Raw genomic sequence first — 21,159 nt, forward strand, 5'->3', positions numbered from 1 at the left:
AACCGGTTGGGCTGCTGGACCAGGGTCTGAAGTTGGGCCAAGATTTCGGTCATTTGGGCCTATGGTGTCTGATGGGCCTGGTGGGCCTGTTGGGTCGACTGGGTCTGGGCCTGATGGGCCTGTTGGGTCGCTTAGGCCTAGGCCTGTTGGGTCATAGAGACTGATGGGCTGGAGAGTAGAGTGGGCCGAATCCAGAGTGGGCCGGGTCAAGATTATAACCAGTCCGGTAAGTATAAACTAGATCTTGTTATGCTCTTTTCTGTATTTCGTCTGGGCCGTTTGATGGCGGAAGATAGTTCTGCAACTCTTCCCACCTTGTGAGGATTTCTATTGCGTATTGAGAGGAACTTTTTGTTCCCTGAGTGATTTGAGATAACTCTTGTTTGAGTCTGAATATATGAGTGAAGTTATGTTGATGGTCGTAAAGGCTCTGCATTTTTTTCCAAATTGATTTTGATGATTCCAACAAAATGCAGAGTCAGGAAATTTGTGGTACCATAGTATTTGTCAGCATCGACATGACCAAATGATCAGTCGTCTGCCATTCCTCCATTCTTTTAATTTCTTTTTCTGTTGGGGCCTCCGGCCTCTCTGATTTTGGCTTTTGCTTTGTCCCAGTGATAAATCCCAGCTTTTTTCTGCCGCTGAGGGCAATATACACTGTTTTTTACCATTCGAAATAATTGAAATTTCCTTTAAGTGTGATGTTGGTTAATTTTTCATTTTGAGACATGGCTGGGTGAGAAACGAATTTAGTAGATGATGAGCACTGGTTAAACCAGCTCTGATACCATGTGGAAAAAGAACAATGAAGAATGAACAAAGTGTGTGTATTATTTTCGTATTATGATTCTGAGTTCTTTACAAGATGATGATTGGTATATATACATGATTCATCTGATTCATACTTCTATTCTAACGATTGCCTACTAACGACTCTTTCTGTTTTGGGGTAAGGTTGAAGTGACCTTTCCTGCTTTGCAGGAAAGGTTGCTCCGTTTACCCTAAGGTCAGTGATAATAGGTCTTCACAAGCAACCTAGCTTGTGCAGCTTCTGAGACCTCAGCTTCTGACCCTCTTCTTTCTTCAACAGGGAACAACATTGGTGGAAAGAAAGAAGAAATGAAAGCATTATGTTGCCATAGGGAGTTCATAGGTTTATTTTAGTTTAAGCTAAATTATAATTGTAATATTGCTACACCTTAGTAGTACGTCCGAACACCAAAAATTCCATTTGTCCCAACCTAAAGCTATTGAACTTCAGGTTTCATTGCAAGCTTTTTTGTGCATAAATTATGAATTTTGAACACATGAAAGTTTGGGTTCTGGTAGTGGCCTTGTCTGCATGACTTAATGATGCATTTTTACATGTATTCAACATTGCAGTGACCATATTCCAAGTTGATTGGAACTTGAGGTTCTGTTGAGAGTGACAGGAAGGGGTGGTGAAGCTATTGTATACAAATGCTTGAGTAGACACTAGTAAGTTTAAGGTCCAACAGAAACAATAAAGTTTAAGCAGCAATGGAATTTGCTTCTTCTTTTTTTGTTTAGTGAGTAAACTATCTTTAGAATTAGAGGTCTATTCAAAACTTGGCAATGCTAGATATGATAACAAAGGTGGTTAGTTATATCATCCTACAAACTGTGATTTGGTACAGAGAAAGACTGTAAACAAAGAAGATTCTTGCAATTACCTATCAAACATAACTCGATCTGAAAAGGGTTACTAAAACTAATATCAACCTATCTTGTCAAAAGACACTAGAGCTCTGCTGCCTAGCATGAACTCTGAAGTTTAGACAAAAAATCACAACATGCATTAGTCTCGACATAGTGAGTAGATGCTCATAGCTTACATGGGGATCATCTTAACACCAGCAGCAATTGGCATACCTAAGAGTCCAATAAATGCACTAAAAAACCACTGTGATAAAGTGAGAGGCGATGTATTCGCAATAGCACCCAAGAATTCGACAATAGCTATTTGGAAGAGAACAATGCAGCAGACGATAACCACAAGAACGTAGTTATTGAGTATGCCTTGGAATACATTGATTTCCTCCATCTTCCGTGAGCTTATAAGATTAGAAACCTAAGGAAAAATCAAGACCTTTGTCAGAAGTTCCGGACTAGATGAGAGATAGTAATGACTCATAACATGACGGCGCCAAAGGATGATTTAAGGGAAGGTTACCTGACAAAATATAAATGAGTTAAATATAAACGTGTCCAAGATTAGATCAGAGTCTTGGCCATCATCAAGATGTAATATTGCCTTTCCTTTTGCTTGAAGATACCAAATTACCATGAACTGATAGAAACATTGCCCAAGGATATTCCTCCACATAGCATTAGTAATTAAGCTCCCTTTTCTTCCAACTGGCAGGCGCTTCATCATGTCATTATGCGGAGGTTCAGTCGCAAAGGCAAATGCTACTAATGTATCTGTAACTAAGCCTACCCACAAAAGCTCTAAGTCTGAAAATGGAGCATTCCCTGGAAGATGATGTTTTTATCAAGACATAAGCTTAATGGAGCTGGGGGGAGATTGTTGTCAGCATAAAACACAAACTATTAAATACCCAAAGTTGAGAGTGTAAGTTATCCTACCTGTCAAGCAAGCTGAAGTGATATTGAGAATTAATGCTACTATGGTAGCAGTAAGCTGGAACTGTACAAAACTTTTGATATTCATGACAACCGAACGTCCCCATTTGATCATTGTTACAACTGAGGAGAAATTATCATCTAGAATTATGATATCAGCACTCTCCTTGGCCACCTAGAATTTTCGGGGTAAGATTAATGGATGTTTTAGCACTGCAATACTACAATCAAGAAACTACATCTCATGCTAAAAATGAACATAATAGTTTGAAAACTCCCATGCCTTTTAGATACCACATTGGCTCTCATAATAGAAGACTAGTATTTTGCTAATAAAAGCACAAGTAAATGCTCACGTCAGTTCCGGAACTTCCCATTGCTACTCCAACATCTGCTTCAAGAAGTGATGAGGCATCATTTATTCCATCACCAGTCACTGCAACAACTTCATTAAATGTTGTTCGCAAATGTTTTACAAGTTCATGCTTGTCTAGAGGTGAAGATCGAGCCAACACCTACAAAAAGAATAATAAACTAATAGTAGAGGTAAGAAAGTTTCAGGACCAAAACTATAAATAGCATTCTTTCACAGGAGAAAACTAAATGTTGAAAATTAATGTGGCTAGTAGCACCTGAATTCTGGGAATCAGCTGAAGTAATTCCCCCTGTGTCTTCTCTCTAAAATCAGGACCTTCAATAGTTATACCATCTTCAGTAAGAATTCCACATTCCTTAGCAATAACCTCAGCAGCATTAAGGTTATCTCCTGTTACCATTCGTACAGTAATACCAGCAGAACGACAAACTGCAATAGACTCCTTGACACCGGGACGAATGGGATCCTTCATGCCCACAATTGCTATTAAAGTATAGCCAAAATCTGGAATAGGATTTCCATCAGAGAACCCTTCTCCCAGTTCCATATAGGCAAGGCATAGAATTCGAAGAGCCTCATTGGCGAACTGATCGACTGTAACTTTCAGATGTTTAGCAGATGCTTCATCAAGAGCAACAATTTCACCCTCTGAATTCATCACCTTGTCACACGCAGCCAAAATGATTTCTGGAGCACCTTTACAATGAGCTTGGAGACCTCCGTCAGGAAGCCGTAGTATTACTCCCATCCGCTTCTTTGCAGAGTTGAAAGACTCAACTTTAACAAGTTTATTTCTTTGTCTCTCTTTATGGAAATCCCCAGCAAGAGACAAGCCAAAATCTAATAAAGCCTTCTCAGTAGGTGTTCCCAATACCTCGAGTTTTCCATATTCATTGAAAACAACTGCACTGCTAGTGTTGTTAAATATTGACTGAAGCAAGAGTTTAAGAGCTGAACAAGGATCTCAGAGCACAAGCTAGATGCATTACTATGATCAATTACATGCCTAACATCCATACAAATGCATATTTTTGTCAGAATCATATAGTTTGTAGTTAGTATCCCGCTCTTGTCAGCGCAAATAGTTGTGGCTGACCCCATTGTCTCACAAGCTGCCAGATGCCGGACTAGTGCTTTATCTTTTATCATCTTTTTCATGGCAAAAGCTAGGTTTAATGTCACTGCCAGTGCCAATCCTTCTGGAACTGCAATGATAAAAATTGTAAAGGAAATTGTGAAGTATTTAAACATTTCCAGTGCATCATACCCTGACCAACTCCAGTGGGTTGCCTCTTGAAATTTACGGGTTAACATGCGTTGCAATAAAACTGCAAAAGTTGTTAAGGCGAAATATAAGCCTACCTTTCCAATAATGGCTGCTACTCCATTTAGTTTTACCTGCAATGGGGTTTCATCATCTCCCCCTTCATTGATAGTGGCCATCAACTTACCCCACTGAGTTCTCATCCCAACAGTGGTAACAAGCATCTTGCATGATCCTTCTTGGACCTTGGTTCCAGAGAGCATATAAGGATTTTCCGAATTCACTGTTACTAGTTCACGTTCTCCTACTACACTCGATTCATCAATTAATACAGAAAATCCTGAAACGAAAAGCCCATCTGCAGGAACTTGGTCTCCGCTAGTAAGATGTACAATATCACCTGGAAGCAAATCTTCTAACCATACTCTTTGCCTAAATCCATTTCTTGTGACCTGAACCACTAATTTCTTTTTCTCCTTCTCCCAGTCCCTGAACTGTGAAGATTGCCAATAGTCATTTACTGCTGTGATAAAGACAACCAAGAAAATGCTTGCAACAACAGCTACAGCATCACACGCCCTCTTTTGCCAACCTTCTATTACTATACCAACTATTAACGACACAAAAGCACATATTGAATCAATTATTAAAATCTTGTCCTGAAGGGCTTCCCAAACAAATATCCAGAAACTCGAGGCTTGCCTCTCTGTAAGTTTGTTATATTCATATATTTTTTGTCTGATATTTAGTAGATCATTATCTGTATACAGCCCATCAACAACTGAAGTGGAGAGCTTTTCTGCAATACCATTTACGCCGCCATGAAACTTCAGCTTCTTCACATCAAGGCCTTCGACAATGGATACTAACTCATCAGCACAAATCTTAAAACCCGCAGCCTCCACTTCTTCAGGTGCGGTATACTCACTTGGGGATAGACCTGCAAACATGCCATTACCAGCGGTTCAGGTTAAACTTCAAACAAACAAGCTTTAAGCTTGTGATATGCTGAAGAATCTCACCTTGGATGTATTGAAATGCAGCTTTGGAAACTAGAACCGCAATCCTCAGCTTCTCCTAAAATTCTCAGCAGACAGTAAAAATAAATTTCTGTTTTGAAACTAAAAAATTGTTTAGTTTTCACATATAATGGATTGGGCCGTACCAGAGAGCACACCTCGACTTTCAAGTAGCCATATATTTCGATTTGGGTGGGAGTTACGGACAGAATAAAAACATGAACAAAACAGCAAATAATATCAGCCAATGCAATGTCGGTACCTGATTAGTTCTTCTCATAGCAGCAGCCTCATAACGCTTGGAGAGGTTGGCAGTGAATCGAAACCTTCGCTTTGGGTTTCTCACAACTCCACTTACCTTCCTCCATTGACACAGATCCTCTTCCGTGCTGTTCTTCGACTTCACGTTCCCAAAATTCTCATTCAAATATGCCTCCATCCCCTCTTCCTGATCCTTCCTTCCTTTTCCTTTTTTTTTTTTTTCCTTTTTTACTCTTCTGATCTTCCTTCTTCTTCTTCTGCGACAAATGTGCCTAACAATACACAGACAGTGAGACGAGAGAGAGATGTATATGCTATGATAATCCAAATAGCCAAAGAAAAAGGACTCATAAAGCAGAAACTACTAAGAAATCTGAACCAAGCTTCCCTGAAGTTCAGTTTTCAAGTGATACATTGACTGACTAGCCGGTTTAGTCAACATTATTTTTAATAAATAAAAGTAAGCATAATAAGTTAATGTTAGCTTCATAGCATAGCATGTGCATATATCAATTAAAAGTAATATTTTGAATTTTAGTCACTCTCCTTTTCATTCATTTATACAAAAAATAATATAAAAAAAAAAAAACTTTCTTTCCTTAATTTTTTCCTTGTATTTTAGTATATCCATGGCTCAACTCCTTATCAAAATAAAGTAGAAGAAATAATTACTAAAAAATTATAAAATTATATCTTCTGCATGCCTTGCCTTGCAGAAGGCTTTCAATTATGTGTAAATTTTGGTCACTTAATTTAATTGATTTTTTAATTTACTCTTTTTATATTTAAATATTGTTTACATGTGGTTTTATTAAATATATCAATTTCTATTACATATAGGTGCTTAAGTGTTATAAAAAAATTCATGAATTTATTAAATTAAATTAACGATTAAAAGTGTTGAAAAAATTATAAATAAAATTTTAGAATTTTCAAAACTAAAACTAAAATAACTGAATGACTAATTAAATATGCATTTTGGGTTGCATTAACATAGGTAATGTGACTTTAGTGCTACAAACTACATTCCTCTGTCAAAATTCTTTTCGATACAACTTTTAATATCTACATATTATTAATTTTAAAATAATTACTCTAAAGATTTGAGGAGGATGGTAATGAAAAATATCAGTTTATTTTATTTTTTTAAACACTTCAACAGTAAATAACAAGTTCACCTTTTATTTTATTGTCCATCTTTGAACAATATAGAAAAGTAAAATAATAGTTTAATCCTTATTATATAATACTTTGATACTAATTTATCAATTCATACAATTTTTTTATTACATTAATCTAAATAATTTAAAGAAATAAATTATTCTTTTGTCTTTTTACAAATTAATGACTATTATTTCCTCATATCTTTCAATTGATTCATTGTAATATTATATGTTAACAGCTTCTTAAATGTGAATAGTAATTTTAGATATAAAATTAATATTTTAGTTTTGTTCTTCAATTATTTATGACCTATATTGTAATTAGTAAAACATTTTTTACTAATCTTTTTCCTTTCAAAATTCAAGCCTTTATATTTTGAGCTAAAATTCTAAAACAAAATTAATATGCACGGACTATAAGCATTATTAATTATTTACCGATACTATATATATATCCGCATACATACTGTGTTAATGCGCATAAATAATATTTTATTGATTAAATATTCATTCAGAGAATTTCATTAGCTTTTTATTTATAAATTGCACTATAATAGAATTCTGCAAACGAATGGTATATTTATTCTTTTTTTATTTCACCAAATGCATTTTGAAATTAGAATAGTAAAAAAAGTAAAGAAAGGCCAAAATAATAAACAAGTTTACCAAAAAAATCAAAATAAAATTGAAAATAGTATAAATAATTTGTAATGAAATAATGTGGCGGCAAAAGCTTTTGGAGCTTAGAGGGAATAAAAGAAAAACTGGGTATTGTTATCCAATTAGTTGGTTATTACTTTTTCACTATGAAAGTTCAAATTTGCAAACCATCAAGGTTTTGATGGAATGAAATCCAATGGTGTATATTTATCGGAATATTGTTCAATGTAAATTAATTCGTTTTCTTTGACTAGAAAATGACAAAATAAAAATTAATTTAATTTTAAAAATGATATGGATACAAATTTGTCCTTATTTGTTCAAAAAATATTCTTTAATCAGTTTACTAGTTACTTGAAGTGGATGATGATTAAAATTTAAAATAATTATCCTTTAAAAAAAGATTTAAAATAATTAACTATTAAAATTTAATATGAGATAGAATATGACATCGAATAATGTCTTAAATGTTAAATATATTTTGAATAATAACAACGTAATGTAATGATATTATATTGCAACATCACATCAGATGGTTACAATAAATTGGTACAAAAGTACATTAGTCTTAAACTTAATAAAGTACCTTCTTGTTATGATTTGTAATTAAGGATTAAGGAATCTTGAGGACTGACATATCTCAATGATAAACTTATTAAATTGTTTGCCATCTCTGCTACAAATATTGAATCACTCCCTAAATAAAGTATGTCTCATCTTTACAGATAAGTTGAAGATTTCCATTTAAGAAAACTTTACAAGCTTATTTAAATTTACTTTTGTGATAGAATAATGTATTCTGAAATTATTTGGAATACTTATGTAAATTTTTGCTATTTATTTTCAAATAAATAATAGACTCCAATCAAATTTATTTGATCGTTTCATGCTTATTAACAAGTTCCAATAACAACCAGTAATTTGATGATATAATATTCAGGATACATTACCAGGCCTGCTTATACCAAGCAAAACAAAACTATGATTCCAATTTGTCAACAGAAAGGTTACCAGGCCAACAGGTTAAGCCAACCTTGTAATTGTCAGAGTAATACCTTCATTTCAGAAACAGAATAATCCAAAACTTACAAATCAAAACATTACAAAAATGAAGAAATATTTAACTACATGAAGAGTAAAATAATGATCCAATGAACAAGTTCCTTTACAAGATGACTGTAAAATCAGGAGCACCCTTAAATAGAGCCTACAAACTTGAATTCCACCTACAAGATGCATCTAAAAGTGGCAACATCTTTTAGAATTGCCAAGAAAAAATTGACAATAAAGAAGAAAAGTGGGATCTCATAAACCCCCTGTTTTGGAAATTGTACTTTTGACATTCCAAATTTCTCCTTTATTCCGTCTAAAAGACGTGCCAAGAGAACTCTCCTGTGCAATAACTTTCATTACATGATAATTTTCCATCACAAGAAGAGGGAACCTTAAAGCCAGTTACCAAACATAGGGTTTAAAGTTCATTCAGAAGGACGGCATCTCTTAAATGCAATTTATACTGGGATCATCTTTAAGACAGCAGCAATTGGCATGCCGAGAAATCCAATGAATACACTGACAAGCCACTGAGAGAGAGTGAGAGGTGTTGTATTTGCAAATGTACCCAGGAATTCCACAATTATGATTTGGAAAATGACAGTGCAACCAAGGACAGCAACGAATACATAGTTGTCCAGTATGCCTTTGAAAACATTGATTTCTTCCATGTCACGCGAGCTTATCTCATTGAAAGCCTGCAGAATGAAATAAAAGGCCTTATTAGGAAGATGTTACCGACAGCCTAGAAGATAGAAGATGGGGTGTTACAAAAGCTCATTATTTGCAAATATCTATGCAAACTAAACAGCAGCACCAATGTGCAATTAAGCTCAGGCCAATAGCTAAACATGTACTTGAACCCTGGTAGAGTGAAGAAAGAAAACTAAAGACTGCAGAGAAGCTTAATGTAGGAGTTTTCAGGAAACAGAAATAGATCTGAATCTTAGAGAAGCTTACCTGACAAAAGACAAAGGAGTTAAATATAAGAGTGTTCAGGATAAGATCCGAATTTGGGCCATCAAGACTAAATATTGCTTTCCCATTTGCCTGAAGATGCCATATTACCATAAACTGATACAAAGACTGGCCTAGGATATTCCTCCACATGACATTACTGATAAAATTCCCTTTCCTTCCAACTGGTGTGCGCTTCATTAATTCATCGTTTGGAGGCTCTGTTGCAAGTGCAAGAGCTCCCAGCGTATCCATGATCATATTTACCCACAAAAGCTGAACAGCAGTAAGGGGAGCACTACCTAATTTATGGTTTTACCACAAGCATCAGTAAAGTATGAAAATTGGTTCCTTGATACAAAAGAAAGCTAGAACACTAATCCTAATAGATTGAAGGAAGTAAAGTAACTTTCTTACCTGTCAAACAAGCTGAAGAGAAGTTAACAACCAATGCAACAACATTAACTGTCAGCTGGAATTGTACAAATTTTTGAATATTTATGTAAACTGAACGTCCCCATTTGGCCACTGTCACGATAGTAGAAAAATTATCATCCAGAATTATGACATCAGCACTCTCTTTGGCCACCTGAAATTTCAAAATCAATTAGTCAAACTTTGCAGTTCACTATTACGAAATTTTAGTAGTTGAGAATCCGCCTATTCCATAAAGATATAAGAAATGCATACAGAGCAAGATGCAGAGTCCCCCTTTATACTCCTTGGTACAATGTACAATCTTTATCATCCCAAACCAAAAGTATAGAAGCCAAAAATTTCCCTTAATGTGATGTGCTACCATCAAATTTTCAGAGATGCATTAAGTTCTGATTCTTTTCTCATTATGCCATATTTGTGATTCTTGTTATTTTCTTATCTGGACTGAACTTTTTTAAACCAATGGCTTTAACTCAAAATAGCAGATGGAAAATCGTAGTGGTGGAACAGAAATGAACAGCATTCTTTCCCAATTGCAAGTTTCACCACACTCTTAAAAGTGAGATGTACATATGATGAGGAATAATTGGTCATGCTAGTTCAAAACAAAAACAGTGACATGCACTAGTAGAGATTGTTCCGTGAAATGCAAACATGATTTGCTCAAACGCAGAAGTAAAAAACAATAAACAGCAGATGACAGTACTATCAGTATCGTACTAGGACAGGATAAACTCACCTCAGTTCCGGCAATGCCCATGGCTAGACCAATATCTGCTTCATGAAGAGCTGGCGCGTCATTGGTTCCATCACCAGTCACTGCAACAACTTCACCAAACGTGGTTCGCAAATGTTTCACCAGTGTGTGCTTGTCTAAAGGTGAAGATCGAGCCATCACCTACAAATGAATTAAATGTTGAGTTGCAGCTCAAATACTCTTCTCTGTGCTGGGAAATTTAATTGCTGTGAAGTACTCTATTATACAAGAAAGTAAAGACACCTGAATTTTGGGAATTAGTTGAAGCAATTCGTCTTGTTTCTTCTCTCTAAAGTCTGGACCCTCAATGGCTATACCGTCATCAGTGAGAATCCCGCATTCCCTAGCTATAGCCTTAGCAGTATTTATATTATCTCCTGTGACCATTCGTACAGTGATACCAGCTGAACGACAAACTGCAACAGACTCCTTAACTCCAGGACGAACAGGATCTTTAATACCCACAATTCCTATGCAAGTATACCCAGTTACTGGAATAGGATCATCTGGGGAAAATCCACTTTCCAGGTCCATGTAGGCAAGACATAGTGTTCTAAGAGCCTCGTTAGCAAACTGATCTATAGTAACCTTAAGGTGGTTGATGGATGCTTCATCAAGGGAAACAACTTCACCATTTGAATTGATTACCTTGTCACAGGCAGCCAAAACTATTTCTGAAGCACCTTTTGTGTGGGCTCGCAAGCCTCCTTCAGGAAGCTCCACTACTACCCCCATTCGCTTCTTTGTAGAGTTAAAAGGCTCAACTTTAACAAGTTTGACTGCTTGACGCTCTGTTTGGAAATCTCCACCTAGAGACAAGCCAAACTCCAATATAGCACTCTCAGTGGGTGTTCCTAGTATCTCGAGTTTACCACTTTTACTAACAACAACTTCACCTCCAGTGTTATTAAAAATTGATTGTAGCAGAAGTTTCAGAGAAGAAGTAGGGATGTCGGAGCACAAGCTTGAAGCCTTATCAGGTTGGCCTATTTCCTTGACATTCATGGAGATGCATGATTTCACAACTGTCATATGATTAGTAGTCAGTGTCCCAGTTTTATCACTGCAGATAGTTGTTGCTGATCCCATGGTCTCACAAGCAGCAAGATGTCGAACAAGGGCTTTATCATTCATCATCTTTTTCATGGCAAAGGCAAGGCTCAATGTCACAGCCAGTGGAAGCCCCTCTGGAACTGCAACAACAACAATTGTAACTGCAACTGCAAAGTATTCAAGCAGCTCCAATGCTTCATCTCCAGACCAACTCCAGTGGGAGCTGTCATTCCACTTACGGGTAAAGAGCCCTTGCACCAAAACTGCAAAAGTCACTACAGCAAAGGCAAGCCCTATCTTGCCAATAATGGTTGCCACTCCATTCAATTTCACCTGCAATGGTGTTTCATCATCTCCTCCTTCACTAAGAGTTGCCATCAGTTTACCCCACTGGGTTCTCATCCCAACAGTGGTAATCAACATTTTGCATGATCCATCTTGGACCTTTGTTCCAGAGAGCATATAGGGATTTTCTGAGCTAACCATTACTGGTTCACTTTCGCCAGTTAAACTTGATTCATCAATTAATACGGAAAATCCTGAAACAAAAAGCCCATCTGCAGGAACTTGGTCTCCAATAGCAAGATGTACAATATCACCTGGAAGCAAATCATATATTGATAATTTCTGCCTAAATCCATTTCTTGTGACCTGAACAGTAATCTTCTTTTTCTCCTTGTCCAGATCCTTAAATTGTAATGATTGACGATAATCACTTGATGCTGTGACAAACACAACTAACAAGATGCTTGCAACAATTCCAAGGCCATCATGAGCCCCTTTTGGCCATCCTTCTGTTGCTATGCCCACTAGTAGAGACACAAATGCACACACCCCAAGTATCATTAGAGTCATGTCCTGAAGGGCTTCCCAAACAAATATCCAGAAACTTCGAACTTCACTCTCAGCGAACTTATTGATTCCATAAATCTCTTGTCTACGAGTCAAAAGATCATTATCCGTAGGAAGCCCACTATCAGTTGAAGTGGAGAGTTTTTCTGCAATACCATTTACCCCACCATGAAATGTAAGCTTCTTCACATCATGGCCTTCAACAATGGATCCTAACTCATCAGCACAAATATCAAAGCCCGCAGCCTTGACTTCTGCAGGTACACCATAGTCACTTGGTGACAGATCTGCAAACATTCCATTAATAGTGATTAGGGAAAAGAAGAACTTCAAGATAATGAGCTTAAGTTAATAAAAGAAATCTAGTAGCTCACTTTGGATAAATTGAAACGCAGCTTTAGAAACTAGAACCGCAATCCTTAGCTTCTCCTGCATTTTCAACAGAAAGAAAATTAAGATCCTACTTGACAGATTAAGTTTGTACTTATTCTTCAGGTGAACATTGAAACATCATAATCATGGTAACAATTTTAAGGAAATAAATAATCAAACAATCAGGAGAGAACAACAAAGAACGTGGAAGCTGACTATGAGGACCAATTAGCACAAACAAAATTCAAAATATCATCAAGAACAACAACCAAAGTGGAATCTCTATAAAGGTAGAACAATATGTCATCTACACGTTAGAGATTAACACATACAAAGAATGCACGATAATAAGATAATAAAGTTACTAGTTCTTATAACATGGCATTGTCAGTCTAGGACAAACATTCTTTTTCCTTCTAGTTTTATGTTAGGCAAATAACAAGCGAAGCGAATAGTGAAGTAAACGGCTGTAAGGTGACAAACTCCAAATGGTGAAATTGGTATGAGCTTATCATGTACGTTAGCAAACTCAAGAGAAATTCGACAACCAAATTCCTATACATAGCTAAGCCTGATAAATGATTATGCATGCTAATTAGTGAAAATTATTTTGAGCCACACTGTACATGAAACAGTCTTAGCTGGTATATATATACGATAGCTTTTAGCAAACAAGATTCGCCAATTACATGTATATACCTGATTGGTCTTTCTCATTTCAGCAGCCTCATATCTCTTGGAGAGATTTGCAGTGAATCGGAACCTTCTCTTAGGATTCTTCACAAACCCACATACCTTCCTCCATTTCTGCAGAGTCTCCTCAGAAGAATGCTTCGGTTTCACATCAAAATTATCATTCAAGAAACTTTCCATTGTCCCTCTCTTCTCTTTTCTTTATCACAACGACAAAAATAATCAACTCTTCAGAATTCTTCAACTATAACTATATTTATATACCAGAACCAAGACGCCTTAGTAGACAACTTCTTCTTCTATTTTCAAGAAAAGGGAGAAAAGCTTTGCGACGGCAACTAGGAAGCTTCTAATGTCATTTCGTGGAAACACTGTAAGAAAAAAGTTTGGTGAAGGACCAGACTAGAAACAGAAGAAACAAAGCATTAGTTATCAATTCTTTGTTTTCAGCTTTTCTTTTCTTCTAATTTTTTTTTTTTTTTTCACTCTCTTTCTATTAACACTGACTTTGGATTCGAGTGATAAGCAACAAAATAGAGACTTTGAGGAAGAAGAAATGGCAATAGCGCGATAAGTACTGCGACTTTCTCTTTCAATTCATCCCCTGTTTCTTGGAACTGCATTTGCCAGAGTCAAAATGACCCTCTTTGTCTTTATTTTTTGCTAATTAGCTTATTAGTTAACGTAATTTAATTTAATAGCAACAATTATTACGCGGGCTAAGGGGTCAGCAGTCATGATCGTTACGCGGTAAGTACGCGTGAAAGACCAAACCCAAAAAAACTAAAGCAGAGGGGTGCATTATTCATAATAAGACAACGTGCTTGACCCTTACAGCAGGTAAAGTACGATAAAGATTATTATTTTAGTATTGGGCCTAATGGGCTTAGATTCGATGGGCCTTACCTGTAAATAACCTAGCAGTTGCAAAAAGTTAATGTTACTTTGCCAAATAAATCTTCGGTCCAGGGTAGTTACTGAGAGGAAAAAGTTATGTTAATTTTTATAGCCGCGTGATGAATCAGTACCAGCTTCACTCTCACCATTACTTGCAGGGTTATTTACAGAAATATCTTTTTTTTTATAAGAATAATTTTATTTTTATTTCAAAAGAAAAGATTTACAAACATATTTTTTAAAAAAAATATATTTACAAAAACACGCTCAAATTAAGTATTAACTAAATATCACTACATCAAAATTTAAAAAAAAAATCGCACATCACCTAAATCAATTAAAAATCAATAAAATTATTGAGTGACAAAAATATTAAATAAAAAAACCAACAAATAGAGTTAAAATTTAAACAAAATAGATTAGGCAATAAACAAAACATAAATCATACCCTTTTAACATCAATCAAATATCAACAATTAATATATAATTAAATTAAATTAAATAAATAATATAGAATTTAACAATATTTAATAGAAATTGAATATATAATTTTTTATTATTAAAGAATTATTTTAAGTATGATTAGTATAAAACACAATAATAATTTGTATAATTAATTTATTTAATTTTATTTGATTAAGTTAAAGGAGTAATTACAATTTATGTTTGTAATGAACTTTGATGTAAGTCAAAATAAATAGCTCGGAAAAGTTTGTTTGTTGCATGTGTTTATGGCAAAGTGGATATTAGAGCACTTCAACATGTGGAATCTGAGTAGGAAAGTAGAATCTTGTAATGAAGCTTCAATATGCATTTATTGTTTCGATTTCAGCTGAAACTGTTTTACAACATATATCAATAATCTAAAAAAAAAAAAAAGTTATGATCACAGATTTGGATAGCAAACTTCTATCAGTAAATCATAGTGTTGGACTTCTAAGAAATTACTCTCATATACTTGGACAAATTGTCTATTTTAAGCTTCTACTTTTCCCCCCTCTCTCTCTCTCTCTTCTTGTCGTTCCGGGGAAGGGAGATAAACAATTACTCTCACTAACGCATCCTCAACAAGCTCTCCTGCTGTTATGATGTCATTTTGTGTAAAAAAATCACAACCTGAATGATGATTGCAATTCTTATGGCCTGATTTTGCATTCAACACTAAATTGAGCAAATGGGCATTACATGTAAAATATTAAAAAAAAAATTGTTCTAAAGATGTGGGCCATTAAGATCCATTGCAAGGTTTGTAGGTATTTGAAGAGCTCCATGGTTGATTCGGGTAATGTGTTGAAGAGTTAAAAGATTTTTAATAACAGACAAATGAAGAAAATCTGGATGAACTGATCGGTAAAAAAAGAAAGAAAAAATTGAAGAGAAAAGTTTAATGGGTTCTTTTAGCATTTCAGTAAGAAAAACATAGAAAATAAAAAAAAACTTCTTCTTTTACTAGAACAACAGTGAAGGAGCTAGAAGAGGATGACAATGCTCGATTTCAAGAAAAAGAGAAAGAGAAAGAAGAAAAATTTCTTCATCAAAAATGAAATAAAAAATAAAAAACATAAAATTAAAAGAAAGAAGCGTGTAAAAATGTAACAAAGTTAAACATGAAATATTTTGTAATTATTTGTAAAAAATGACGTATTTAAATGTAAATTGCTCTTACTTATATTGTGGCTCTGTCATATTAAATATTATTCAATTCAGGGTTTTGAGAATTAGGAACAAAAGTATTTATTAGTTAGGATTAACCATTTATAACTAAAAAGAAACGATGCCCATTTTAAAATTATGCGACGAGTCAATATTAGTTGCTGCCTCATTTCTTTTACTTTTTGAAATTTCATTGGAATTCTTATATGCCAATAGGCCAGTTTTGAATGGATACTAAAATTAAAGTAAATATTATAGTTTGGTGTTAAGATTAAAGTCTACGCCACATTTGATATAAAATATAAATATAAATCTCTTTTTATTAAAACCGTACAATTTTATTTTTTTTAAAGTAAGAAAAAGCATGAAGATTGGTAATTTGTATTATGTTGCGATATATATATAAAAATTAAATTAAGAATATGATCATTTATTAATTATGTCAAATATTAAATTTAAATACATACATATTTAACTAGGTTATATAAATAGATTTGTATAGTTTGTTTGATAAGATAAATAATAATTTTAAATAAAAATTAATTATTTAAATTTCAAATATATGTTTATTTAACAATAAAATGATTCAAATTTGAATTATTATTTTAAATCATGTAATCAAAATTTACAAGTGATAAAATTATATATATAATATATTTAAATATGTTTCTATGTACTGTATATTACTTGTTAATTTGTAAACCTTTTTAAATAAATAAATTTATTTGTCACTTAGGAAATAGGCAAATCAATTCATTTAATTTGTTTTATATAAATAAGTTGATTAATTTATATTTCGAATTATATTTTTTTAAAATTCATATCTATTTAGTTACGTAGGGTGTTGTTTGAACAGATAGTGAAAAAATTATCGATTTACTCTCATCCAGCTGAATATAAAATTAGGCCAATAAATGATATAAAAACTTTGAATGATAAGGCAACTTCATCATTTATATAATAAAAGGTAAAAGTTGTATCTAGGTTTAATTGAATTTATATATTTATTATTTATTTTTTTATATCAATAGTTTTAAGAGTTTTTTAATTTCTTAAAATAATTTGATTACACTATTTTAATGTTTTTTTAATTAAAAAATATTGAAATAAAATATTCGTGTGATAAATAAAAATATAAAACACCAAAATTTATATTAAATTATTTGAAATTCATCACTGACATCAATCATTTAAAAGATTAGAAATATATATACAAATATAATAGAATTATAGTTGAATAAAATTAATTTTAAAATATCTTCCCCAATCAAAATATTTCTCCTCGTGTTTACATTTATATATAAGGATAGTGATTTTACTCATTTGCAAACACGGATTTGTAATTTATTTTATAAAAAAATATTATTTTACAAGTTACTCCGCTAACAAATTATTGTCAGTCATGCTAAATTCGTTTATTAGCTCTAATATAATTTTATACTATTTTTTTCTAATATATACTTATTGTATACTCATTATATATTTTTTACTGTAACTTTTAAAACTTATTTTATATTTTATTTTAAATTTCTTTTTATAAGTTATTATTGATTTATTCTTTATTTTTATTATTTATATCAATGTAATAGTCAATATACAAATACCTTATAGGATATATATTAATAATACACAAATTTGAATCTATTTTTGTAAATTTCAGAAGATATACTTATATTATACCTACACAATTTTCTACAGAATAATTTTGATTACTTTTTTATTTTTAGATTTGAGAATTTAAATTATTTAATCGTTTTATTCTGCATTTAAATACTTAAATAAATGATATAATATATTTGTTTTGAAGGATTTTATGTAATTTTTTTCAAAACAACAAAAAATCAAAGAGATAGATGAATGAGATTAGATTATTTATTTTTATATTTGAATTTGATGAATATATGTTGAAAAAACTTTTTGTTCTCCCATTTCTATTGTGCATCACAGATTATTGTCGAGATTTCTAGTTGATTTTTTGAGATTTGATGTTGTAATTTTGTTAAATTAAATTGCTACAATCTTTTGACATTTTGGTTCCATTGTTTTGGAGCTTTGAGCAGACATGTTTTTCATAGATTATGCAAAAATAAATTATTTTGATTATATGACTGTATTTCTATAAGATTTTATTGTTGGTGGTTTAAAAATTAAGAAGCTCTGTTTTTAGACATTTCTGCAAATTTCTCAAAATTATATTAGCGGTAGTTTTCATTAAATTTATAATAACATAATTACTATACAAATCCAAAATTAAATAAAAAATAAAGTTTAATTCCTTAAAAAGAAAAAGTGAGTGGTGATAGTAACTGTTGTTCAACGTGACTGTATATTTTTCTTGGCTAATTGCTTCTAAGATCTTCAACTTTAATGTTTTTATCGATTATAGTTTCAACTATTAAGTTTAGGGGTAATTACTATTTACTTAATATATTTGTCATTATCTATATTATACTAGTTATTTTTTGATATTTAAAAAATTTATTTTTTCATCTTTCTATTTTATAATTTTATACTAAAAACTTAATTTATCAGAATTTTTTTTAAACAACCATTAACTAGGTTTAGTTTTATATTATTTGCCTCTTGATTTTTAGTGTAATATATAAATTACCTCTTATCTAGTTTTATACAAAAATTAATTTTAGTGTTTATACAATAATAATTAATTAGTGTTTGAAAATTCATATAATTTAACTTTAAATTGTTAAAATAAAATAGACAATATTATTATTATTAATTTTATTACAGTAGAATTGTAATTTTGATAAGATGTTTGAGGACAAATTATATTTTTTTATCAATTTAGATCTTTATTTACATTAACTTTCAAAATGCAATGGAATTTTAACGAAATAAATAAAATATAAGAGGCAATTTGTATATAATACAAAATATAAAGACATATAGTATAAAACTAAACCTAATTAACAATTTTTTAATAGAAATTTTAACGGAAGAAGTCTTTAGTATAGAATTGTAAAATAAAAAAATAAAAAAAATATATTTTTTAAATGTTAGATAGTAACTAATATAATATGAAAAAATCCAGGAAACAAATAGTAATTACCCCTTAAGTTTACATATTACCATATTTATTTCAATTTTAATATTGAGATAAATTTTACAAACATGACTTAATGACGACATTTTAGCCAAAATTTAAACATTACAAAGAAAACGAGTCAGCAAATTAAATTCCCAACTAACTCACCAAACAAAACATCGTCGTTCAGTTCACTCTTTTTCTCATTCATCTAGTCCATCAAACATTCCAGTAACGCCATGAACAACAAGCCACTCAATCTAATATATATCAAGAAAGAATCAAACTCCATCCTGTACGACAATTCTTTCCACATAATCTTGTTATCAAAGTAACAAATGGTCATCCCTTTCCTTTAAAACCATCCATTAACTGCATTAAGAAAAGTCATATTAGAACACCTATTTGATCTCAAAACATAAGATGTAGCTAGTATCTTTAAATAAGTTAAATCCATTTTCAAAATCAGATCCACATGCAAGATTGTAACTTGGAACTAGCACTAGTGGTGGCAATGATGATCTTCCTCTTATTATATTTATTCATACCTCCTTATTCTCTTCCCTTTTGCCTTCTTCCTCCCATCTTTTAGTTGATTAAACCACTTCATCATGTGTAATGTGGCAGCCTCGCTATCATCATAGCAAGGCGGAGATATCTCGCATTGTTAGCATCGACATTGACGTCGTCATCATAGTCATCACAGTGAGACAAATAAGTAATTAAATTTGAACAATTGTGTTTGATTGCGTTTTCCCTTAATATTTGCAATGATTTTGATAATTTATTGAGTTGGGTGTTTGCAGGTGAGTTACTTGTTGAATCTATCATATTTTCTAAGATGAAATTTGAGTTGTTTGTGTTGTTACTTTTTGGGTTTTTATTCTCAAGGAGATTTTTATATCTTCCTCTTAACAAGTTTGTTGATTTGTTGTTGAGAAATGAAGAGGGAATCAATTATTAAGGAACAGTAAAGAGATGGAGAGAAAATGAGTTAAATCCTATGATAAAATGAAGAACAAGAAGATAAAACGGTACTATTTCTTAGAATGATGAGTCACTAATGTTGACTCAAAAATCTTATAAGAGAAATTTATAAGTTTCACCAAAAAAATGCCACGTCACTGAGTTTTATGTGCAAAATTCTTCGAAATGTCAAAATTGAAATTAATATATGATTAAATTAAAAAGTTTGAAATTTTTTTTAGCAATTAAGCCTATTCTTTCTAACTGTAAATGTTTATAAAAATGTAACTAGCTTAGATCATTACATCATCAACCTGGAAGCCAAAAGAAGAAACACAAACAAAAACAAATTATCTCCCCAACAACTTGAATTGAGGTCTCTTATATCACCCTAAATGGTAAAATTCTCTTCAGTTGTAATTTATTAATGATATAATTATTAATTATATTTTAAATTTTATACTGTTTTAATAATTTTATATAATTATTTTAAAATTTTAAAATAAATATATATATTTTCAATGTACTATCAGAATTACTTTTCAGTAATAATTTATAAAATATTAAAATGAAAAAATAACATGGTAAGTCAATTATGCTTACTAGCATAAAACTTAGTGAGTTAATAAATTTTTATTATATTTATATATAAAATATAAAAAAGAATATACATACATTAAATTTTTAATGGTTATATTATTAAATATAGGATAAATTATTTTTATTGTTTCATGATTATTATTTTTTTAATAAACATAATCAACTTCCTACATCATTTCTTACTTTAAAATTTTAAATATTGTCATAGAATATCTTTAAAAATAAATTAAAAGAATGAATATTTATTTTTACATTTTAAAATAATTGAATAAAATTGTTAAAAAATGTAAAATTTAAGATCTAATTTATAATTAGATATTTATTAATATCCTTTTAATATATTAAAGAAGGATTATTTTTCTTCTATGATTTTATTTTAATAAAATATTTTTTTAGAAATTAGAATTTTGAGATATTATTTATATGATAAATATTTATGTTAAAAAAAATAGATAAACAAAAAATAATTTAA

The 21,159-nt window shown here is 31.8% G+C and overlaps 1 protein-coding gene and 1 pseudogene across 1 annotated transcript; both read right to left on the minus strand.

The window, feature by feature from the left end:
- Positions 1–1,609: 1,609 nt before the first annotated feature.
- On the minus strand, positions 1,610–6,127 carry LOC8283361 (annotated as a pseudogene).
- Positions 6,128–8,344: 2,217 nt separating this feature from the next.
- Positions 8,345–14,186, minus strand: LOC8283362 (calcium-transporting ATPase 2, plasma membrane-type). The gene is made up of 7 exons (XM_048376831.1): positions 13,535–14,186; positions 12,838–12,892; positions 10,802–12,750; positions 10,541–10,699; positions 9,781–9,952; positions 9,367–9,665; positions 8,345–9,104 (listed from the first exon to the last, which is right to left on the minus strand). The coding sequence occupies exons 1-7, from the start codon at positions 13,706–13,708 to the stop codon at positions 8,865–8,867; spliced, it is 3,048 nt and encodes a 1,015-aa protein (XP_048232788.1). The 5' UTR covers positions 13,709–14,186; the 3' UTR covers positions 8,345–8,864.
- Between the last annotated feature and the right edge of the window lie 6,973 nt (positions 14,187–21,159).

This window comes from Ricinus communis, chromosome 7, assembly GCF_019578655.1.
Source record: "Ricinus communis isolate WT05 ecotype wild-type chromosome 7, ASM1957865v1, whole genome shotgun sequence".
NCBI lineage: Eukaryota > Viridiplantae > Streptophyta > Magnoliopsida > Malpighiales > Euphorbiaceae > Ricinus > Ricinus communis.